General features: G+C 36.2%; 1 protein-coding gene across 1 annotated transcript in view; it reads right to left on the bottom strand.

The window, feature by feature from the left end:
• Positions 1–2968: 2968 nt before the first annotated feature.
• The window catches only part of LOC129005228 (dynein axonemal heavy chain 8-like), a 51872-nt gene continuing 29454 nt past the window's right edge, over positions 2969–25386 (bottom strand). Inside the window, exons 23-45 of the mRNA XM_054434064.1 lie at positions 24984–25229; positions 24305–24458; positions 23275–23439; positions 20903–21129; positions 20235–20457; positions 19343–19519; positions 19007–19174; positions 18053–18268; positions 17442–17579; positions 17165–17245; positions 16189–16425; positions 15434–15568; positions 13336–14739; positions 12376–12562; positions 11647–11768; positions 9993–10132; positions 9112–9351; positions 8185–8355; positions 6576–6717; positions 5837–6026; positions 4644–4765; positions 3957–4118; positions 2969–3120 (exon numbers count right to left, since the gene is read on the bottom strand). Coding sequence (XP_054290039.1) covers positions 2995–3120; positions 3957–4118; positions 4644–4765; positions 5837–6026; positions 6576–6717; positions 8185–8355; positions 9112–9351; positions 9993–10132; positions 11647–11768; positions 12376–12562; positions 13336–14739; positions 15434–15568; positions 16189–16425; positions 17165–17245; positions 17442–17579; positions 18053–18268; positions 19007–19174; positions 19343–19519; positions 20235–20457; positions 20903–21129; positions 23275–23439; positions 24305–24458; positions 24984–25229 — 5173 coding nt within the window. The 3' untranslated portion in view covers positions 2969–2994. The remainder of the gene's footprint in view (positions 3121–3956; positions 4119–4643; positions 4766–5836; positions 6027–6575; positions 6718–8184; positions 8356–9111; positions 9352–9992; positions 10133–11646; positions 11769–12375; positions 12563–13335; positions 14740–15433; positions 15569–16188; positions 16426–17164; positions 17246–17441; positions 17580–18052; positions 18269–19006; positions 19175–19342; positions 19520–20234; positions 20458–20902; positions 21130–23274; positions 23440–24304; positions 24459–24983; positions 25230–25386) is intronic.

Raw genomic sequence — 25386 nt, forward strand, 5'->3', positions numbered from 1 at the left:
TTAAAATTTTGAAGCCAAATCAGTCGACTAGTGCAAAACATGGCAACTATGTACGAATGAATTTATTTGTACAGATGGCAGCACTGCTGGCTCAGCTCTCAGTCTTTCGTTTTGATGATATTGGCGTCTGCTAGACTGCTTACTGCTTGGCGGTTAGTGTTGTTTTGAAATTAATAAAAAGTGTTTTGAGATCCACCATGGCCCAACAGAGAATGAGCTCATTGGCTCTTTTAGCAATCGAGTCAGAAATGGCCTCAAAGATAAACTTTGAAGACATAATGGGCGGAGTGAATAAAAACAAGTACAACAAGTATTTACTTGAGAGTAAATACTTGCAAGTATTCATCCCTCCAAGTAAACTCTTGTGAATAAAAGCGACTCTTTCCTTGCAAGTAAATACTTCCTAAATGAGAGGGTATACTCTCTGATCTGAGGGTATACTTGCAAGTATTTACTACTTCAAAGTAAACTTTATACAGTACGAATACTTGCAGCTTATTCCTCATAAACAAATTTGCCTTTCTCTGCTATTAAGTTAAAACGGGTTTCCTTATGTGTTCTTACGTGTATATCTATTCACTTTTTATTAATTAACAGCACTGCTGAAATACGTGTGAGACTATAATAGTTGATTGTGAATACGTTCACTGCAAGCGCAGGCCTAGAACTATATTTTTATGGGGGAATGTTGCAGGGGGGTCTGGAGGTCCTTCCCCGCCACGGAAAAATGTTAACATTATGTGCTCAGACAAAAGATTTTATAGCTATTTTGAGGCATAAAAAGATAAATTATTAATCTAGTTTGATATACAAACATCTCATATTATTGTTGAAGGTCCAAGAACTTTGTTAAAACATGTAAATTGCGAAGGTTTTGCATTATTGAGACTTGTGGATTTTCATTAACAGATAGCTTGAACATAACAAAGGAATGCAGTTCCACTTCAGTTGAAAATTAATGTTTTTTAAATCTATGTTTTTGGACTCCTGAATTAAGGTTACATCTTTTCCCTATGCATTATTTTGCGGAAATCACTTGAGTCATGCATCATCATTTAAATAAATGTATTACACGACCTAGATACTGAATGTGTTACATGCATTTATCAACAAGTAAACTCAAACAAGCATGGGTTACTGATAACTTGTTGAAAAACAAGTATTTACTCTTTTGGCAATTATTCACACCAAATTTATAGGTTTCTGAGGGTATACTTCCTTGGCAAGGCTTTACTAACAAGTATAAGTAAATACTCGTGTTTATTCACTTCTGTTCAAGTAAATACTCAAATTATGAAAATTTAAGACAAGTAAGCTCTTTTACTCGTTTTTATTCACTCGGCCCAATAAGTGATTTTTCACATAAAAGGGCTAGAAGGATCATCCTGTGAAAGTAAATACGGTGATTTTTTGTCATCCGTTTTTAAATTATGAACACTCCACTGACTAATTTTGTATCATTTAGCTTCGTAATTTTTATCATACAAATTTGATTGACATTAAAACACCATTTTTTACAATTAAAAAATATCTGTTGTATGTCGCTAAATAGCCTAAAAATGTGAGTTTACAGGTCCAATTTTCCAACATTTTCCCGGGGGAGGACCCCCAGACCCCCCCCCCCCCCGGATGGGGGCCCCAGGTAGTAAGTTGCATAGGGGCCCATAAAGTCTCTCAACGGCCCTGATAGGAAGTAGGGTTTCTATAACAGCTCTCTGAACTCATTTAATTATGTTCTATTAGAGTAAAAAAAAAAATTGCTACAATTGGTTTATATAAATGATGTCTCCTTTTGAACCCAAACTCAAAGCTGATATCACCATCACTTATAACAGTAAACATCGTTTTGTAATTGTTAAAAATAAGCACCAAACATACGATAGTATATTTCCTACCTAGGGTCTCGACTTTGTCTCAAATTTAAAAACTATCTCGAGCCAGCAAAACCATTTCGGTCCATAGTACGAACGCTATTTTTCAACACACTATACCCTATTAGCCTACTACTATTCACCACAATAATAATGCACACTAACAGTTAACACAACTACAACTTAAGGTTGTGTGAAGAAATAATTTGAGGAATCAGCAAAAATAATAATAAATCCTTTCAAGGCAGTGGTGACAATAAAACAAGTCTATTGCAATGCTATGGATACTGACTGTGTATTAAATATGCATTATTTTTTTAATAAAATAAGCAAACGGCAGATTTTTGGCCCTAGGGATGTAAAAACCTACTTGGCCCCATATGACATCTGGCATGGATAGCAATACGTAGGTTCCGGCCTCCAATAAATGTTTGTAAAACCGCTAAAAACATTAAAGTGGGGTGAAATACATTTTACTGCCGTCTGCCAGAGTAAAACAACAATAATAATATTGTTTATAATGTTTTGTGAACTGACAACTACAAGTTTGATTCCTTCTTTTCATACTCCACTGACTTTAAATTAAGTCAAAGTTAGATTAAACGCTTTCAAGGGAAAGCAGTCCAAACCCATTAAAGTTTTGTGGATGAAACTGGGAATTTAACCCGTCCCTCCTGCACCAAAGTCCGAGATGCTAACCACTAGGCTAGTATTATTATTATATTAACATTAACAAAAGTGGAATCGATTAGAAACACATTCGCTTAAGCAAATCTGAACACAAAAACTATAAGCTATGTGGTGATAAAAAAACTGATCATAAGTGACTGGGGGGAAGATGGTTCCACGTTTCTATAGACTGTACACTAAACAACAATTAATTACTTTGCAACTTCTAAATTTCAATACAAAAAATTAAATAAATGAACTAATAATTTTTTTAAACAACTTTTTACTATAACATCCAATTGTTTATTATAAGTTTCAAGACTGACAATTTAATTTACGACAAAAAATCGAACGCTAAGTTCTAAGTAGATAGATTAATCTCATTTAGTCAAACATATTTCAATGTCTTGAGTTGACATTACATTTATTTGATTTACATTTTTAGACATATCATTTATTTGATGTCACACAGTAGAGCCACGCCTCTCAATATCCAATGTTCAGGCGTGAACTTGCACTGAAGCCAAAGAGGAGTGATGAACGTCAGGTCAGTACGGTTTGGTTTTTTATACACAGGACACTGCAAAGAGAAATAACATAAAACGTACTATTATTCATCAGTTTCTAGCCATGTGAATAATATCTGTGGCAAAATGTACTGTGTCTAATGTTTGCAATCAGGAAAAAAACTATTTGCTGAAAATTATGATGTTCAATTTAAGATAGCAATACTTCTGGTTGTGTAGACAAGTTTACTCTTCTGTAATGCTTGTAAAAGGTTTGTTCCCTTTGTAACTCGTATTGTCTGAATTTCAGCCCCTCAGTCACGTGGTTGTCCCAACTTTAAGCTCCTGGAGCTGCATCTAACCTCATAGTTGTAAACTGGAAACAAAGCCCACTTCTTACAAAGTTTGCTGAAAGCCACTTATATTCTCAGGCCTGTGGTTTGCATGTGATGCGCCATAGGCTTGAGAGATGATTGCGCCCCTCTCCACTTACCTTGTGGAGGAATTTTTCCAATACTTGCGCCTCCAACTAACCTAAGCCCCTGAGGCCGGGCTCACCGGCCCATTTATTAAGCGGCCCTGCTTATGCTGTTGTGCAATTAATGTTTTAACTATTCATGATGTCTCGATGTTCCCATAGTCAGGCTGAGTGAGAAATCATAATGTACTAGCTAACAGGAAAGTTAGCAAAAATGTAAAACTTTTCAAACACCAGAACTCATATTTCATGGTTATACAGGGTTTGTTGCTAGCCTAGTGGTTAGGGACTTGGACTCCGGCATACTCCAAAAATGTCATAGGTTTGAACTGCTTTCCCTCATAATCTATTGCTGATTCCATAATTTAAAATGCCATCGTGATAGTCACAAAAAAATCAATTGCTTGGTTTCATCGAACAACAATAGTTTACCTGATACAGTTTAGGGTCCTTGGGAGCAGTACTGTTGATGGCAAACAGATGCACCACAGGCATCATCACTGACAGGACCTTCGGCGAAGACTCTGTCAGTCGATTGTTCTTCTTATCCCACCCAGCTCCATCCAAGTACAGTCCGTATACATACACTCCTTCCTGTAGCATATCATGTCAATCAATGCAAATTTAGTAATCATTCCTTTAGTCCTTAACAATTTAGTGAGTGCACATAATGAAGAGCAAATAAAATAGAAATGTCTATTTCTATTTTCTAACCACTTTTATTTATCTCAATCATAATGAAAAGAGGAAAGGAAGTGGTTTATCAATGTAGTATTATTGGATCTTCAGGATTATCAAGCTAATTTGACACAGGTTTTACGTTTACCTGCTCCTAAATTTCTTTTAGCCTTTGACTACGGATAGAATAGACAATCCGTTCCGTTGTTAAAGTTGTTACCAGTTTCAGACCAAACATCAACAAAAAGTTAAGCCACTGACGTTGACGTAAATTACTGATTTGTCAAACACGCCAACTGAAAGGACAACTTGTTGTACACTATGCATCTTTTATATCATATCTACTACCTCAGTAACAAAAACTACGGTGGAAGACATAGTTTTTTTATTCCAGCACATTCTAAAACAGTTAGCTACAGCTGGTCCATAGTGTACACTCACTGGTGGAGGCTGTCTGATCTCCTCTTTGCTGTACTTTGTCACTTCGTTGTGTAAAGTGACAGAGTCCAGAGGCCAACCTTTGTGTGCCCTGGCTACCTCTTGTCTCATGGCCGTCAGGAACCCTGCAAAAAAACTACCATCACTACCTTGCCCTCAAGTCTTTCTACTCATGTAAAGTGACAGAGTCCAGAGGCCAACCTTTGTGTGCCCTGGCTACCTCTTGTCTCATGGCCGTCAGGAACCCTGCAAAAAACTACCATCACTACCTTGCCCTCAAGTCTTTCTACTCATGTCGCTATGACCTTCTTGTTAGTTACAGCAGGTACTATTTAATTTCAAAACCGAAAGTTAGGGATACACGGCCCTTTCTCAAATTTAACATACATATAAGACAGAAACAGTTTATACATTATAAATATCTTATATCAAAATGAAAATAAATGTATTCTACCGCACACGACCAGTCAGCAAATGGACATAAGTGATAACAATAGAATTTCACTCAAAGTTCATTTGCAGTATAATTTTGTTACTATCACTTTTAATACAGGTGCGAAAATCAAACACTTTTATAATAAGCTACAAAACTAAAGTAAACTTCAAAAATATTATTAAAAAGTGTTGAACTATTGTTTGATAGCATTTTAGTTATTTTTAATGAATATATTTTAGCTTGGTGATGTGTGCAATTTAAATCCCAGGAGCTTATGTATAAGGAGAAATGTAAAATCCATCTACTTTCTTATAATAGATCATACAGCAGGACCAAATAGAGTTGTGCTCTTGCCTTGTTAAGTTAAATACTTAACTAACCATAATATCTACTCCTACAAAAAATAACAAATACAACCTTCAAATTAAGTATCATATGGCTACATCCATAAAATCTTTGACTGTCGAAGTAGACATCCCAATTACTAGCTGTAACCATTTAATTTCTAAATGTAAATGAATATTGTTGATTTGTACCACCGACAGTACTGATGGTGGCCAAGCCAAACTGAAACGACATTGTAAACTAACATCTGTTAGGCTGCATCAACAATCGTAGCATGAAAACAAGAGTAAACATAGAATGTGCACTCTGTATGTGGCTCATTCACATATGTTCTATTTGGCCAAAGATTGGGAACAGCTGATCCGTACAGATGGGATATCTACTTATCTAAAAAAGCCATTGTCTAGCTTGTCACCTTGAGGGTTGAAGAAGCCAGTCATCCAGAACTGTGGAGGACGTTTGACAAACACCCAGTTGGAGAACTGGGTGTTGCGTTCCTGTAGCTCTGTGTACCAGAAGCCTAACGTTGACGAGGCCCAGGAGTCACGCTTCCAGCTGTCGGGCACTCTGGCGTCGTAAATACTGTCCAGAGCGTTGCGCAGTTGCTGTGGCAAACATCGTATGTTATGTAATTACATTTGTTTGAATTTTATTTATTTTAAAAAGATTCACACCACTGAGCTATAATGAATATCTGAAGGTAGCACTTCTTTACGAGATTTTTCTGGGATCAAATATGCTGAAGTGGAACAATATGGAATGCGGAATTAAGTAAAACCCAGATATTCTAAAAATTGATTCATTCATGTGGTTAAATGTTGGAGAGGTTAAGTTGTAGAGAGAACTTGCGAGTCCTAACTTCATCTCTCAAACAAAAACTGTTTCATTTCATGTCATGTGTAAATTTAAGAACAAACATTTTGTTTCATTTAAAGTCAAACAAAACAGTGGGCTCGACTAAATTAATTTGTACAGAGCTGTAGGCAAAACGAAATAAATCATAATACTGTCTAGACTAGGACACTACCACCAACCCTACAAACCAACGGCACGTTTGAAGTAGTCATAAACTCTAAGTGAAAGTAACATTTAGTTGATTAGGAATTCAGGGTTGAAACAATATATTCCATGTACGATTTTGATTTTTCCCTTACCTCATTCATGATTATAGTGCCTTCAATTGCCAGCAGCAGTTCTTTCAGAGTTTTTCTCACCACAGTAATAACTTTCTGCATCCAATCAATTTCTTGTCGCAAAAATATATTCAGAGAATTAAGAGGGTCCATTTTCTTTAATCTGAAACCAGTGTCATTTAATGAAATCCAAATTGTTTAACTAATATCGCAAGTGGTAAATTGAATCTTATTTAACTTGTATGGTTATACTTTCTTAGTGCAAAATACTACCATAGACTAACCAACAGAAGTAGTAGACTTCCCATTCCATTTTAAATTTTGAAGCTCGTTTTTTGTGTCTTGTTCATTTTCGGTGACACTGTATGTCTAGTGTCCACGAAATTTTGTTTATATTATTCTAGAATTAATTTAATGACTTGTGCTTTACTGTTTGGTTATATAACTAGAGGATGAGTTATTGCTTATGATTATATTGTTTTATTTGGTTAAACGGGATTTTACATGACTGAAATAACAATAAACAAATTGTAAACAAAACACGACATCCACAGTGCACTGGACAGAACTAACGATAAAATTGGCTTCAGCTGTTCCATAAGGATGGGAAATCTACCAAGGAAGTATGTTTTATCTATGATACTACATTTAAATATACACTCTTCAAATTTAAATTTTTAACTTATAGAAATGTTTTGAACTAACGTAGTAAAATCATTTTATTCAGTATATGCTATTGATTTCATTTAAACCCGAACTGCTTCAGCATTGTAAAATAAAACAATCAAACCCAATAGTCTCCTTGTACTATTGAATGAAACACAATATAACTTTCTCTGGAAAAATAATTTGTCGCAGACACAATGAAACAATTCAACAGAAGTTTCTATCTCCTCAGTTGGGAGTTTTTGTTTGGAAAGTCTTTTCAAATACATAGAGTATGAGAAAAAGATTTTTTTTTTCTAAAGTGGTTTTTTGGCTGTTATTTTTTATTGTGAAATTAACTAGTTGAGATGTGTACAATGTTTAAACACAGTTGCATGTTTTTAGCTCTATGTTTTTATGGCTTACATGGTGTAAATGGTTTTGCTGTAGTAAAAAAATGTCTTCAAAATAAATATTTTCTTAATATGGAGAAAGTCAGTATTGTTCAAGAACCGTTTGGGTATTTCTTGTATATAATGAAACATCTTTTACAAAAATGTTGAATAGGCTAATGTTTTTTTTACCTATAATTTTTTTTTTATCTTTGGTCAAATTAAACTTTATTAGATAGTAATACATAAGTTCAACATTTAAAATCATACTTTGGCTGACAATAACCTTGCAACAGCAAGGTTACCCTAACTCTCCTCACACCTATTCCAATTGCAGATATGAACAAAGACCACTGTACGATGCCACAACACAAAACTGTGTTATTTACAACAGCACATTCCTGACCTTGTGTGGATGTTTTATAACCTACTTCAAATGGCTGTTTGGAGCCACAAAGTGTAAGTAATAAGGGTCTACTGGACCACACGAAGGAAACTAAGTAATCATTAAATATCGTACAGTCTCCAATAAAACCCTCAGCAAATACATTATTTGTACAGCAATCATTGTGTGACAGTTTTTCACTCCTCACCTTTCTTTGACCTCAAACGGGTCATAGTCCTTAGGCAGCTTACTGAGCATCTCTTGTGCCAGCCTAGTCACAACACTCTCTCTAGACTCTCCCCCCTCTGCTCCACCCGACTCCTTTGGCTGTATAGACATGATGGTGTCCAACAGTGCTGTGGTGGTGTTGCTCTGGTACCTGGGGGTAGAAGTACAAATTAGAATCATTTATTTATCGAAGAGGCTAGTTGGTTTTAATAACTTATTTTTTCATCTGTCTGCCCACCTAGGGCTGAGGGGTAGACTCAATACTATAAAATGTTCACGGATCAGGACGAAGAGCTCCAATCTCCACGTCTAACTTTGGCTTTATATTCCAAAATAAGTTTGGTAATACAGTACTAGCAATCCTACACCATCAGAAACCTTGAAACGGTCCGTCCCCAACTTATAACTTACACTCTTTACTATTTTTGACTTAACCAAAGTTGAAAGTACTAAGTCAGAATATGAATATACCATCTACCTTCACAAAAGAAACCATTAAGATATAGAAGTACGTTAAATGTACCTTGACTTACTTCATGAGTGTTACAAGGAAAATTGATTCCGAAGGGAAATTGATTGATTCCGACAATTGCCAATGACACCCGATGCCAACAACCAGACCTAACAATGAGCCTCACCAATACGATGATGTTGGACCCTTACATATTAGTTCCAGGTCTCTCTCCTATTTTGTCTTCTAATTCTAGGGGTGCCTACCAAATGTAAACTTCCAAGTACAGTCTTCACCTGTGGTTCTTTTACGCTTGCATATACAGTTACAAGTGGATATTTTGTTGTAATGCAGGACATGAAGGTTTGTGGAGGATTTTAATTTTGACTTGCTACTGATGCATTCTAACACCTATTTGAATAACTACTTACAACATTTTCTACAAATATAACTCACGTTATGTCCGCATTGGGGTGAAGCCCATAAGCTTGAGGGGGATCAGTTGGACTCATGTTATCGATAGCTTCCAAATACTCATTCAGATTCCTATACACCAATATTCCGTAGCCAGTGTTGAAGCGGTAGTCTTCTGCAAACATTGCCTCTGAGAACCAAACTTTGGTGAATGTGTTGAGCAGTCTCTTGTCATAGTCGTCCGTCACTCTTCCTCCGTACTGCACCTCTCCCAACATGTATCTATAACATACAAAGTTACGGTAACTTATTAAGTAACATATTTGGTAACTTCCAATCTCAATAGCTCCAACACAAAAGACCACCCCAACTTACTGTTATAAGTTTAGGAAATAATCAGGATTTGTTTAGTTTTTGTTAGTTTTCAATTTTAAGCGCTATCAAGGATATAGTATTACATTGAAACCTGCCTATTCGGACATGAATAGTTTGTATTAGTAATTAAATTAAATTCTCATTTTGCAATACATTCTAAAACAATAACGAGGTTTTATCAATTACTTAAAACTTTAATAGCAAGTCTCTCATTAGCAATAATCAAATAAAACTTACTATCGAGGTAAAACACTCAACCTACTGAAGAAAATGATTTACCAGCTATTTAATGCTTGTCCACTGTTGTATTGAGTTTTTTCAATGTGAGTTTTAATTTTTTTCAAAAGAACCCGACTACTGTTTTAAGTGGAACATGACAGTTGCAGAAGGAAATCATTAAACTAACAGTTGTATCTCCGTTCCTTGAGTCCCCTCTCAGACCAAGCAGGAGGTACTATGGTCTGAAGCCAGAAACTTCTTGTTTCGTATCAGTATTATTGATAGAGAGATGGATATTATTTTTATCATAATCTATTATTTTTCCCCACCTGACAGTATTCCAACTTATTCCAATCTTAGGGTCGATGTCATCCAAGTGATTCTGTATGAACAATGTTGAAGCGTACCAGTCCGAGTAGTTGAACTCGTATGGTATGTTCCATCCGAGCGGTCCAAATTTGCGTCTTTCCTGTCATCCAAACATTTTTCATGACAATTAAAACAAATATCTGATAAAATTGTGAATTTATATTATGGTGACAGTATAACAAGTTGTTGATATTTTGGGTGTTACCAAAAGTTTTTGCTGCAATTGTTTTACTTTCTCCCCCTATACGGAGAAAGTAGTATGGATGTATTGGTTTTGGTTTTGGTCCTCCCTGAACTCAAAAAAGTTGTTTTCGAAATGATGTCTGTGTGTGAGGATGTGTAAAGTGCAACAGACCACACCTGACATCTGATTTTGACAACATTTTGGTACAGTAGAACCCCTCATATCCGGCCACCACGGGACCAAGCCCCTGGCCGGATAACGATTTGGCCGGATAAACCAACCTACTATGAAAATGACAATTTATACCTAATAATAATAGGTAATCAATATATGCAATCAAAAGTATCATTTAATTCTGTTCTGGGATCATTTTTAGAAAAATAAACATGTTTGTAAAAAGAAAAAAAAATATTTGTAGGTTAAAGTCATTAAGTAATGAATGTACAAATATTATGATTCCAGGTAACAAACCCTATTAAATGGAGGTAAAAATGACAATAAATTGTACTTGAAGATAATTAGGACTTAAATGGTACATGCATTTCTACTCAACATTCTTATTTTGTGAAATACAAAAATTAATGTATTGTACTGTACTAACCCCACTTTGGAAATAATCAACCAACTGATCAGAGGTTAGGCCTTCTAGCTCAACTGAGTATAGTGACTCAGCAAATAAATGTATATACAAACAGATAAGTAAAGAGAACAATTTATTTTATGACTTGAGCGGTCACAAAGACTAGTGCTTGCATCTAAACGTCCGTAAGCTGTGAGAAAAACATTTTGATAATGGCTTCTTGAAGGGGCCGGATAAACAGAGGACCGGTAAAACCAAGGCCGGATATGAGGGGTTCTACTGTATGTGGGTCCCTTACTTCAGGAATTTTTTCCGTTTTAGTTTTTAATGGTGATTTTTCATAAAAACCCATAAAATAGCAGAAAAAATGTATTTTCATAAAAACTGCCTGTTCAATGTTTTGATTGAAATGTAGGGTTTTATAGTCCATTTAACTCTAATCTAAATTTTAAAAAACAATAATATATTATAGTTACTCCCACAGCTTATTCATGATAAATGTTGTTGACACACTAATAAGAGGAAGTATGTGTCATATTGCTGATACCGTTTATTTTTACCAAGAAGTTTAATTTTTGTAAAGAAAAGTTTTATGAAAAGTTACTGTTTATTTGGGTTTTTTATTTTTCCTGAACTTAGTGTTTCAAATTCTGTATTTGCAAGTACTCAAAGTATTTCTAATCTCCTAATGTAGTGCTCAAATTCATTTACTGGTTACACGTGCTTCAGAGGGTTGCGTTGAGGCAATTCAGTTGAAACAATTTTAACAATAATAGTCCAAAACACTGCAAAGGCATTATCCTACAACTGGCTACAATGTGATTGAATTTCTGTACAATATTCAGTTTACCTGCACCACTGTGTGTAGGAAGGACAGAGCGTATATCATGGGCAGATACTGCTGAGCTCCACTGTAGTCCAAGAGATCCTGACTCATGTTGCCGTACGTCCGCAACAGGCCGGCTCTGATACCTGCAAATTAGCCATCTTGTTCTCTGCACCACTACAAAGTACTCTATGTACAGTTGTTACAAGTTCCAAAACTGATCATAACTCTATCATGTTAATGATCAATCATAGGTGCTGTATGATCAAATTCAAATATGATTTTTAAATACCTGAAGACTTTGATCTTGTTTTTCCGTTTTTCCGTTTGAAAGGTCCTCACAAACATACATACAAACACAAATACACAGAAACAAAAACGAAAACGAAAACATCAAAGAAAAATTTGGTCAAATTACAAATATTGATTGCTTAAGTGTTTCTTGTCTGAAAATGGAGAGGCATTTAATATCTCCCCCAAATATGCATAAAATCATAAAATGTACTTGTATACTTAACTGTCAACAATAATGCCTTTGATCAATGGGCATCCTGCAAATAAACCCGACTAAAGTATTTAAATCCAATTTAAAACGAAACATAAAAATCTATATTTTACAAAGCTAAATCCATTAAAGTCCAGCTTTGTTCATACTATTAAGGCTGAGCAATTCACCAGGAAGAGCTATCACAGAGCAATCATTAACTATCAGATTTGTAGTTAAAGATTAATTGGTTGTTGGAGATTGATTACCTTGAGGCGGTTCATTGGTGAATTTGATTGATATCTGCAGTAGAGATATGGGGAACCTCAAGTGAGGCTCTGTGGTTATCCACACCCGGAAATCTGGGTGGACATTGTCTGCCTCGGCCAGTAACATGAACAGCTCACTCATGTAGTCAATGCCCAGATGACAGTTCTGCAGCAATACCCAGCCACCCTGGCAAACGAGACAAGTACTACAAACATCACTCTAGTAACAAAACAACTAAATGTTATAGACTACATAAATCTTATGCTGGCAATATAGTTTTGTGTTTGATAAAATTGAATCTTCCATTGTAAACTATTGGAACATTTTTGCACTTGATTAGACATTTGATATTGGAATTGTAAGTCCAGGGTAAACAGACAAACTTTCAATGATAGTGATATATTGTAATAGATAACACCAAGTACTTTCAAGGGAAAGCGGTCCAAGCCCTTCAAATCTTTGTGGATATGCAGAATGCCTATCTGTCACACTTAAGTCCGGGAACATACCCATCAAGTGTATACAATATTCTAAAGTTTCTATAGAATATAATAAAGTAGCTGTAACAAAAAGCAGAGGAAATGTCAACTATAAATGATCTACACTCTAGTATAGGTATCTGACTAAATTTGGTTTCACGTGTTAACCAATGTTGTTGTTTAAATAAATCAACAGTATTGGTTTTACCACTGTATTGAATTGCGTAAAATTAAACTCATATCAATATAATCATCAATCTAATACGGGAGAATTCAATTTTGAGAGCATTCAAGTTAGTTGTTGGAGTGACACAAAAGCCTGATTAGGTGATCAATAGATAGCTCTGTATCAGGTTGTCAGAAACAGTAGTTTAAATTTGATTTTTGACTCATTTCCCACTAAAGAGTTGTTTATTCATTCACTTAAAAATGTAAATAATCACAAGCCTATCCTTTAAACATTAAAACATTTCAACTTACATTTTCCTTAAAGTTGGCGACCAACTTCCTCGCGTGCACCTCCTGTCCTTGTCCCATGGAGATAGATTTGCACTCAAACTCGTGACGTTTAGCAGCGCTCTCTATCAGTGGTGTGGGGTCTGAGCCCATGCTGAGTAGCCCAATCATCGGAGTCAAAGGTCTCGACTCTGACCACAGCACGTCAATGTTGAGGATCACGGGCTCTGTGTACCGAGTGTCCATACTCGAGGCGACATATTTCTTGGACTGTGCCAGAGTTCTATCCTGGCACCAGGCTCTCACCATGAGCAGTCTTCTGAACGGGTCCAAAGCTTCATACCCATCGGGCATGGGTTCCTCTTCCGGTGCAGGCTTGTCAAACCAAACCTTCCAATACTTTTCACTCTGAGGTACTTGATTCAAGATAAACTTGAAATGTGGCAGGGTTGACAGCTGGACCAAATTGAGCCAAACAGAATCCGTTATCCATTTACACGGTTTGGCCGGACAAGCGTTCAAGTCCAGTGCAGAACCTCCTTTGATAAAGTTCTGAAACTCTTCGTGCGTTATAGCTTTTCTCTGCAAGTCCACTTTCATAGTGAGCAACAGTGTGAACATGTACTTGTGACTTTCGTACAACCCTCGGCACTTGTATTTGAACACTTCATAAGTGAGGTAGTCTATTATGAAATTAATTCGCTTCTGAGCGACCAAACTTTTCTCGGACTTCGCCATCGAAATGTCAAACCTCTCTAGAAACTGGACTAGAGACGTTTGGTACATGCAGTTCACCATGGACATGTCTACAATGAGAAAGTAAAGGATGCTTCCACGAGTAGCTACAGGTCTGAATTCCTCTCGAGCTGTGTTGATTTTAGCTTCTGTTGCTGCGGCAATCTTCAGCTTCTCACGGACTGATGCAGCCGTTGTCTGAGTTACGTTCAATACTGCTATCACACTCTCATCATCCACTAGGGATCCTTGCACTGTTGTCAACTTGTACAGAAGATTAGTCTCTAATTCCTTCATCTTCCGTTTGTTAGCTGTAACGTCCTGAATCAACGAGGTCCTTTCAAACTCCAGTTCTTTCTTCTCTGTTAAAATCACCCGACCCAACAGCTGGTCCTCCAAGCCTTTCATTGTGACAGTAAAGTCAATTATGTTGGTTCTTGCAGATATCTCTGGGGAGTACGCGGGGTTTGCTAGCTTAGTAGTGATGTAGAGCCGGAAATCTTTATTAACATCCATTTCCTTGTCACCCACTTTGACTTTTAGAGCAGTTCCTACTTTGATGTAGTTTTTCTCTAGCACATTGTCAAGAGCAGGGTCTAATTCTTCAAGGACGTCCTCAATAAGCATAGGTCGTCCGAGAGACAGACAATCTTCAATATGGTTGCGGAAATATTTGTGATTTAGGGATGTCACCTAAAAAGAAGTAAATAATCAAATTTGAGCTTTTAAATATGAGAATCATTTATCTGGACCTAAAACGTCAATCCAATTTGTTTCAAGCAAGGATTAAAAAGAAAAACTACACCATGCACAAAATCTAAGAAACCAAGTCATATCATTTGTGTTAAAAGTCGAGTGGCTTAAGTGCTCGCCAACAAATTCAAAGGTTGATCAACCTAGAAATAGTTCAAGGGCTATTTCATGGTTAGTGAAGTACAGGTTATTGTTCGTTGGTAACAACCCCAACAGACAAAGTTAAATCAGACTTCAGATAATTTCCTTACAAAAAACAATATTACAAAGATAAAATAAAAAAAATGAACACAACACTCTAATTTATTAACAACACTGGTCTTTATGGGGATGGCATCATGCCATGTTGATTCGATTCTCAACTCTACAGATTCTTGCCATTGAAACAGAACTGAGAATCGATCTAGTTGATTCCAATTCTATCGATTTCAGCCATCTGTTATATTTTCTAAATAATTTACAGGCTATCGTCTACTATAGTACTGTAGTAGCTGCTCCTGCTGCTGGCTACTAAAGTACTGACCGCAATGCAGTCTTAGAGCTATGTAAAGAGTTTAAAGGTCAATAATACATCCGTAATTATTTACATAATGTTCACTATACTTCACTGAGAATTCATCAAACAAATTCTAACCTGCAAGTTGTTCTCCTTCTCCTTATTTTTGATCCACGCGATGCCTTGACTCTGGGGATCTATGAGCAGAGGGAACCTGGCTGCTTTGGTCACAATGATGCCGTTTTGTATAGACAGCTCATCACTCGGTAGCCCCTGAAGTTAGTAGACTGTTAGTCATCAATTTGTTTTTGCATTGGGTAGTTATACAGCTAGTGGAGTAGTCAACTTATTGCCTATTTGGACTAGTTGATAGTTGAACAGTTACTTGATTTATAGCTCATCAAGTTTTTGCCCATCCTAGCTGGAGGGCAAGAGCAACGCGACCGACGCGACCAACGGTCGCTGCTTTTACTGACAAAAATGTGTGTCCACACTGAGCTGCGCGACAACAGCGATAAGGTGTCGCGTCACCGATGTAGTGCTACCAAATACAAACATGTTTGTATCTCAAAGCGTTTGTAGCGTGACCGACAAGCGTGATGCCGCTCTTGCTGCTCAGCTAGGACACTCCCTTTACCTACCATGTGTTTGTATCTGTCACTCTTGTCGCCCAGCTGGGACGGGGCCTAATGTGTAAAAAAAGTTATGGGCTAGAACCCCACAATATGAAAGTGGGGCAAAAAAACTACAAACGTCTGTGGCTCTGCTGTAAAAATGAATTAAGCTAAATACAAAATCAACATCAGCAACAACGACCCACAGAACTGAGGAAATCCTGTTGAGACATGAAAGACATTGATTTTCAGTTTAAACAGCTAGACTGGTCGATGTACCTGTAGGTTCCATTCCCCAATAGTCGGAGTGTCCACCAGGTTCTCAGTCAGGTTCAGGTTGGGGGTCACAGGTATGCTGCGACTGACCAGTTGATTGTACCAGGTAGTGTTCAGCAATGTGCGGAACTCCTGGTTGAACGGACCAGTGTATGATAGGAAGCCGGTGAGTAACACGACATCTCCTACTAGACGATCAGTCTCCGCCTTGAACATCTGCGACTGCTCCGTCCACCTCACCTGCGGCATTCATGCATTACAGATTAATTTTTGGGGTCAATCTAGGATATTTCAAGATATTTTTTATGCTAATCAAATCACAGTGCTGATTAAGTAAGTCTACAAAGTCATACATTAAAGATTAATCTTTGGATTCCTTTGGGTAAATGCAAATACAACAGTATATTTTGAAGTAAAGGTGAGTGAACATAATATAGACCCAGTGCTGTTGTACAGAAACATTATTTTATTTAAATAGATCTTTGACTGAATCAGCCATTTATTTGATTAAAAAATTACATGCTTATGTCTTTATTTTTTTGTAAAATATTTAAAATAACGATTTTAGGGAAAGCCAAGTGGTTGACTGAGATTTTTCATAGAGATTTCAGCTTTAGCTATCTTACCTGAAAAAATTAAGAGCCCAGGAATGGATAGCTACACAATAAAATAAAACATCATTGATTTTCTTATAATGTAAGAGTTCTTCACAGAGTAAATTACCTTGTTTAAAATCAAGTTTCTCAGGGTTTCAAGACTAGTGTTTTTAAAGATTTGGTAACTGTATCAACCAAAATTTTACTTAATTAACTTATTTGGAAGATAACATTTTGTCAAGTATCTATTAACTTGTTGGCAATCAGAATACCTTAATAATTAATTCATTTTAAAGTACCGGTATAAAATTTAGTGTTGTTGCTGCAAGTGTGTACCTAATTCATTATAAATGATTAGATACAGTATTATTTAGCGAACTCACCTGTTCTCCTGACAAACCGTTGATCAACGCAGAAGCTGCGTCCATTTTTGACTTGACTTTATTGGCAACATCTAACACTTCCTGTCAACAAATTCAACAAACTTAGATAGGTGCACTGTTTTGCATTAAAATTTATTGAAACATTAACAAAATAATAGTTTTCCAACAGAGTAGGCTCATACAGCCAGAATCATCAATCAGCACAACAAGCACAGTTATTTCACAAATTATAAAGCACCTTTAGCAAATTAAATGTTGTGTACAAACAATAACCAACCTGTTTGGAGGCCATGGCAGTGTCAAACAGTTTTTGTGCTGCTGAAAGTTCAGTTTCTTTGGCCGCAAGCATTTTCTCAGCTTCTGCCAACTCTTTGGACGCAATGTTGAACCTGTTTTGTTGTATTGCAAGGTTTGCCTGAAAGAAAATACAGTTTGTATAGCAAAATTTTGATCCAATTACATTAATTTTTAATGTTTGCTGATGCTAAGTTAATGTTATTTGGGGGATTATTGCACATTTTATATCTGAGTTGTATAAAAGTTGTTGAAGGGTAAAATATCAAAATACATTTTAAAAATTTACACATAATGTTAACTTTGTGGGAAGGCACATCAGATGCATCAGTAAAATACTCCTGTAAGAATAAGAATAAGAAGTAATCTCGTTTGTTTTAGTTTTTAGGTACTTTCTCTAGATCTGGAAACGATGTGAAAACTTGTTTTATTGTTAATTTTGATAGAAAGTATCCACAACAATCCCTCAACACAACCACAAGGACTAACCACAGTATACATGTAGACTTAGAACAGGGCACATGCTAATGCAGTTAGTTGATAAAACTTTAAAGATTCTTTGCACTATTGATACAAGTTTCTAGTCGTAGGTACCTTGAGAGGCAGAACATCTTTGTTGACATTGTAGAAGGACTTCATGGCAGTGGTCCACTGCAGTAGACCGGCTACATTGCCACAAGCCACTTTCGCATTGTCGTACGTGTAGAGAGGATTGTCCAAGTAGGGCAACATCAAGTCAACCATTTCGCCAGTGATCTTGTCCTTCGGAAAGTTCTGAAGGTTCGACAGAAACCGAGTGTCAGCCATTACCTGGAAACAAGAGTGTTATTGCCAATTTGCTATGTTGACCCAGTTAGTTGACCCAGCTGGGTGAGTTTACAACAGAGTAAGATGCCTTGTACAGCTTTGTTACTGACTTTAGACTAGATGTTTCTTTAGCCAAAACCATTTATTAAAATCTCAATAATGGAGGGCTAGGTTCACTTTAAAATGTCAAAAAGCTACTGACTTTTCTCAGGATCAAACCAGCGACCTTTTGATTACTAGGCGAGCACTATAACCACTCAGCTACCCAGCCAGTCATGATTACTCAGTGTAGAAATGATTAGTCTATTAAACACTAAACAACACGTTTTATGTTAGGTTAAATCCAAGCGTTGAATCAAATGGGAAACACTGCAACAGCTGATCGTAGTCATAGTATCTTTAAGTGTTGCCAAAATATTTCCAAGCATACATGGATTCGTGTATAATAATAGCTCGCTGTTTTGTGTTGTTTGGTTGGAATACTGGTGTACACAAAAAAAAATAAAAACTGTGCGGCAAAAAAAAAACCATACGACAAAAGTAAGTAAAGGCAGCAATTAGAAACTTTCTGTATTATAATCAGTGCAAGGAAGCCCGCTTTCTCAGGTTACTGTAGGAAATATACTTTTAGTATCTCATAGTGGATTGAAAACTCAATTTTGCTAGCGTGCAATACCCTCTTTGTAAAAGTTTCCAATACTGCTACCCTGCTACTAAACTTGTATATACAATTTAAGTTACCTTCAACGACTCAGCCCAATTAGGGAACAGAAAGTTCTTCTCGGGATCAGGCCTAACTTGGTCGACTTTACGTTGAAACAGGATCAAAACAACGTCCATGATTAGGGTGACGAGGTATGGCGGTTTGCCAAGTTTCCTCACAGTGGCAATGTCAGTTGACTTGATGGTCTGTGCAAAAAAAAAAAAAACACATGAAAGTAAATTTTCTATATGAAAACGCTTGATCTAGAAACTAAGATATTTACACCATTCATTGTAGATTATGTACGATACATGAATAGTATCGTATGGTTTGCTTTGGTTGAGTTCTATCAGCCACTTAAATTTGTAACTCACCAGCAACGCGGCTTCAGCCTCCTCCAGAGCAGGTCTGGCAGCCTCTAGTTTCTCCTCGGCGACAGCCTTATCAGCTTCTATCTCCCTGACAATGGCCGTAGCTTTGTCCTTCACCTCTTCCACTTCTGCCTTCACTCTCTCAGCGGCTGTGGCCACTACTGTCACATCCGCCAACACCTACAAGAGAAAACTGGACATGTTTAGTTGTTCTTTGTGCCACCTTCACATCCTTGGGTGTAGGCTCTACCTGGAACCGTTTTGCACATTACTTCAGGCTAGGCATAGAGGATTGCGGCATTACCACTTCGATAAAGTCCATTGGTAGTTGTCAGGATTTGAACCCGGGACCTCAGGCCTTAAGTCCCGCACTCTACCACAGACCAGTGCATGCAGTTTGCTCGTGCATGAATATGGACAACACTGTAACTAACAGAGACTATGTCAGCCACTGGACAGCATTCTTGAAAGTTTTTTTGTATTTTTGGGTCAAAAACTAGGCATAAAAACCTTTGACTATAGAAAGAACTAGAAATTCCATTTCCAAAGCTGTAGCCAGTAAAAAATTGAACATACAGTTGAACTGAGCCATCAACAAGGTTGCTGATGTGAACTACTAATTTCTGTTGAACATCCCAACTTTTTATCCATGCCAAACTTAAAACACAACTTCTTGTACAAAAAGCATCTTTTATGTCACATAAAATAGCTCAGTAACATTTAAACAAGATAATAGAATTTTAAAAAATAGCCATAATCTTATAACTCATTCAATTGTGCTCTTTTTTAAATAATGAATTTGGTTACAGCATAGATCCATATAGATAAGTCTACTTAATTATCCAAAAGTCAATGATCAATCATACCGGTACTTCCATTTATGATTGCCCCTCACCTCTTCAGCTTTAGAAGTTGCGACTGCAATGTCCTTCTCCTTCTCAGCTAGATCCACACTCAGCTCTTCCACACTAATGGCTGCCTCCTTCAGCTTCTCAAGGCCGACATTCATCTGCTTTGCCATCACCTCAATGTCTGCCAGCCGCTGCTTGTATATGCCTTTGTACCCGTCGAGAAACGAGAGGAACGACTTGGGTGTCACAAACGACTGTCGCCGAAATCTGAACAAAATCAAAGCTTAAGAGTTGTGAACCGGCTTTTAAAAATATGGGTAAAGTAGATAGAAATCATAAGAATATTTTAATAATTTTTTTACTTTTGAAAAAAAATGAAAATGAAAAATCTTTTATGTTAAATTATGATATTTTACTTCACATTTACACAAAAAATTAAAACTTTACCTAATAGTAAATCCACAAAAACATGCTATGTCACTTAAATTTGTTTGACTGTCTGGTTGTCAAATCTGAAATGATATTGCATTAAAATATATTTTATAAATACACATGAATTCTTTTACACAACATATGTTGTACGGACTACCCATAGCTGGCTTGACAGCCCAAGATGCTATCACTAACCTATTATGTTCCATGTAAGAATCAATAACCATACTCAGATATAGATTACAGGGTATTCAACCTTACCAGACATAATCCTCCTTACTTGTTGTAATACTGGACGCAAGTGTCAGCCACAATGTCCTGAACTTCGGCCATGACGTCAATAAGTGAATCCTTAACACTGGGTGAGCTGACGATGGGGAAGTTCTTGAGGAAGTGACTCGACACTGCTATTAACGCGTCTTTGGGCCATCGCGAGAACCAGTCCATCGTACAGCCTGAGATCAATCCAGGGAACTTCATTGATCTGGAGCGGAATTTCTCACCGACCTACAAACAAGGAACAATTATGTTACCGGTAACTGCTAGTTCAATCTCATGTATTTGAGAACTCTACAGGAGCGTTAAATACTTACTATGACATTTTTGGTCAACATGGCTTTGTACAAGGGTTTTTAAGAATTTTGTAATAGATTAACAGCAGGCGTACCTTACTCAAAAAATATGGAATTCGCAAATAAACACATAACACAGAATTTGGGGAGCTACTAGCTGACTTCTTTAGTGGTAGAGTCTTTCTATGTTATTGTAGGTTGTGGAAGGAGCTATACTCTGTCTGAATTTAATGTGCGGTTGAAGGACAAATTTGTTTTCCCCTGTTTTCTCCCTGGCCCCTGCCACCACCACATATTAGCCTACAGCTGATTCATACTGTTCATAATTTTACAACATGTGTCACTTTGTTTACATTTTAGTAGTAAACAACATTGTGATTATTATGATGATATTTTGTGCAGTTTAATATTATTCAGTCTGGGTTTAATTGATTAGTGTTAATTAGAAATAGCCAAAACAGTGCAAAACTTAACTGGAGAAGGAAACAAATGCATTGCAGCACATAATATGGACTCCGAAGATTGTAATATAGAAAATATATCAAAAGATTATTGTAATGGATAATGAACCATTCGAAATGACTTAACAAAATTCCAAGTTCAAAATCAAGAAAGGCAGGACATTATGAAGTGGCTATCAGATAACGGTATTGAACACAATCCAGTCCACACAGTAACAGAACTCCTTACCACCGTGCGGCAGCACAGGCAAGATTTTCCCCCACAGTACGAACTGGATGAACTTAGACAACAATGAAAAAATGCAAAAACTTAAATATAGCTGTTTTATACAAATGGTTTAATTTTTGTGTATCTTTAAACATAACTCGTTCATTCAAATAGTATGATCAATTTGTTATGTTAGTTTATCCTCAGTAAAAAAAATTATAGCAAATAATGTATGGTATAATAAAACAAGTTTAATGAAATGACTCCGTTGTTCATCATGAGTAGGCCTACTCTGATGTTGTACACTGATTATTCAGACATAAAGAGGATAACCCAATGGTTTTCATCCTGATCTGACCTTAGGGCTCCGCTAGAGACCTTGACAAAGTTCCCATTGTCGACGGTATTAAAATAATAACTAAATAAGAAGTGAAGAATCGCTTTAGAATTGTGAAACCAGTTCACCACGATATTAACTAATTTAATAATGTATAGTTACATTACCTGAACTGAAATTGTATTTAAAACAATCCATCAAAAGCATAAAGCATAAATGTTAGCCCAAGATTATCTATATTACAACAAAACATCTAGTGAAATTAAAATTAATACGTAGATTATTTATGTTAAAATAAATCTTCTTGTTTTATTATGTGTGTAGTTCAATCATAATAAACAAATGCTTCCTAAAAACCTGTCTGCAATATAAAACAGATGATTGTTACGGGTATTTTAGTGTAGAAAAGGGTAAATGAGAGGGAGATTTACCATAATAGGGAAATCATATGTTGAATTCCAACCGCACAATTATTTTAGACAGACTTTAGTAAGTATATAACTAGCAAACTAGCATACGTAAGTACTAGATGTATAACTAGTATATATAAGTACACAACTCCTTCCACAGCCTACAAGAACAAAGACCTTACTAAGAAGCAGATTGTGGCTGAAAAAATCCATGAGTTATGTGTTTATTTGTGCATTATTCTCATTTTTGTTTGTCAGTAGGTAAGCCTGCTGTTAAACCCACTAAAAATTCCTAATGAAATACAGTGATTTTATATCCTTTCTCTTAAAAAGTAATCTGTTGCTAAGCTTGTATTTTATTAATACTTTTGGTTTTTGGTGAACACTTATACCTAACTAGTATATTCACAAAAGAATAAAACAAACTAGTAAAAGAAAGAACATTTTTGTCTTATTGCCATCTCAACACTAAAACAAACATCATAACAAAAACATAAACCATATGCTTTTAACAAGACAATATAGAATAGAATATTAGACATATGATCCAATATCACACTTCTCCCCCTTCAGATAAAGCTCCGCTTCTCTTACGTAGCTCACACACAAATAAATAAGAATACTTATGTTTTACAAATAAATATATATTTTGTGTCACGCTCACCGGTGAAAAACACAATACGATGTGGAGGTTATTTCGAGCAGATGAAATAAAGAAGTCGTAAAGATTGTCTCGTGTTGGTGGCCTTTTTGGTTGCTTCCTCTTCATTACTGGCACTAACTCATTGGTGATTTCATCCAGTTCATCTTTTGCAAATAGATTGGCCACCTGAAAAACGTTACAATATACATGTATTGACCAAGGATTATAATGTCCAATTAGTCCAATTATAAAAATAGTGTAAATAGTAGTGTACTATTAATGTATTTATTTTTGTACAACATTTTTTCCCCTATTCATTTTTTTTACTTATAAACTATTAATATAGTGAATGAAATTAAAAGTAGCCTAATCAAGTTTAGGAAGGACTATTGGTAAAGTGCAAGAATTAATAAAAATTTTTGTTAGTACCTAACATTTCCCCGCACAACATTGTACTCATGGGTTTGATGTTGCACTACAAGTTAATTAATTATTGACTTAATAATCGTTTTTTGAATGAAGTGTTGTTTTCAACTTATGAAAGAATTCCCTAGATTTAGATGTTTTAATGTAACAATTATTAAGAGAATCTGGTTTACAAAATAAACACTCTCATTTCAGGAAAAGTTCAAAATATCGAGGTATTAATTAATATACTATTATTGACTATTGGATACTGAAGCTACTACTAAAATATAGTTACCTACCATGAAGGACATCCATATCAATCTACATCTAAAATCTATAGGGTCCAAATGTCCCAAATACAAAATTGAATACTGAAAAATGAAAATGTCCTTTTTATAAGGTTTTGCTGCTTAACCTTACTGAGCTACATAACCTTACTGAGCTACATAACCTTACTGAGCTACATAACCTTACTGAGCTACATAATCTTCCTAATTTAAATTTCTGTTAAAAAAATCTAGTTCTGTAAAGATAATTAACACAATGTGGCAAAAAGATTTTAATTAAAATCAACAATGAGATTTGATTTGAAGAATTACAGATGAGTTTGAGTTTACACTTTAAAGGCTATTTTGGAACTCACTTCTCCAGCGCTCAAGACGTTATTTAGGAACTCTAGGAACGCTTCTTCCTTGACATCATTGTCTGTGAATAAGAAAGTAATTCCTTTCCCTTGAACTCCAGATACTTGATAGAGGAATTTCAAGTCATCCATAAAATTCCCGACATTATAGGATCTAAAATTATCAATCCAAGAATAATTGATTGAACAGTGAAAAACCAATAGTTCTTAAATAGAGTTAGATAAGGTTGAGTAATTCAACTACAAACAAATTTTGATCACAATATATTGCTGTGAACAAAGTCATTTCAGTAGCAGCAGTAGTATAAATATTCTTTCATTTTACTATATAGTAGTACTCTCTGACAGTGAAAGTTTTGTAGCTAATTGACAGGAATAAATTAGCCAATCCTACAGCCAACCTTTTGGAAGATAACCCCTCCTTATTCACCACGATCCTTCCTCTCTTCTCTTATAAACAATATTGCCACAGAACAATGTACAGCAGTCAACTCAAAAAAATACAGCATCAACATTTGCTTGGAAAGTCTGACAAAAAATGAATTCAAAACTTCTAAATAATAACCATTTAGAAAAAGAGCTCTTAGAACCTGAAATGGTGTTTCGTGCACTGCACCCCCCCCCCCCCCCAATCAAATTCTGACCAAACCAAACTTACTCAGGCATATTTAGTCATTACCTGGTCAGTGTTATCTGGTGTGTCTGATAGTTGGCTATGAAAGACGCCAGTCTTGTGAGACTCTGTTTGCCTGAGCCGCCCACCCCAACCAGCATGGCGTTGCCCCGAGCCGTCCTGATGATCCTGGATATCTTCATCAGGTGAATCATCGCGTCCTTGAAGAACACAAGGTCCATGGCCATTCCTCGCACACATTCGTTGTACTGCACCATGTATGTCAGCAACTTCTCTCTCAGCGACTCCCAACTGTCAATAGAATGGAGTTGTTAGTGGTTTCACAAACCTTTTAGTATATAAAAATTCAATTGTCTTAACTCCAATCATATATATTGCCTACCATCCCAATCACCTGAAAATGGTGGTGATTTTAGTTTTTAGCAATTGGTAATCCGTTATTTTAATG

The sequence above is a fragment of the Macrosteles quadrilineatus genome, unplaced genomic scaffold (genome assembly GCF_028750875.1).
Source record: "Macrosteles quadrilineatus isolate MER2022 unplaced genomic scaffold, UCM_ALF_1.0 Scaffold_17__1_contigs__length_3442018, whole genome shotgun sequence".
In the NCBI taxonomy this organism is placed as follows: Eukaryota; Metazoa; Arthropoda; class Insecta; order Hemiptera; family Cicadellidae; genus Macrosteles; species Macrosteles quadrilineatus.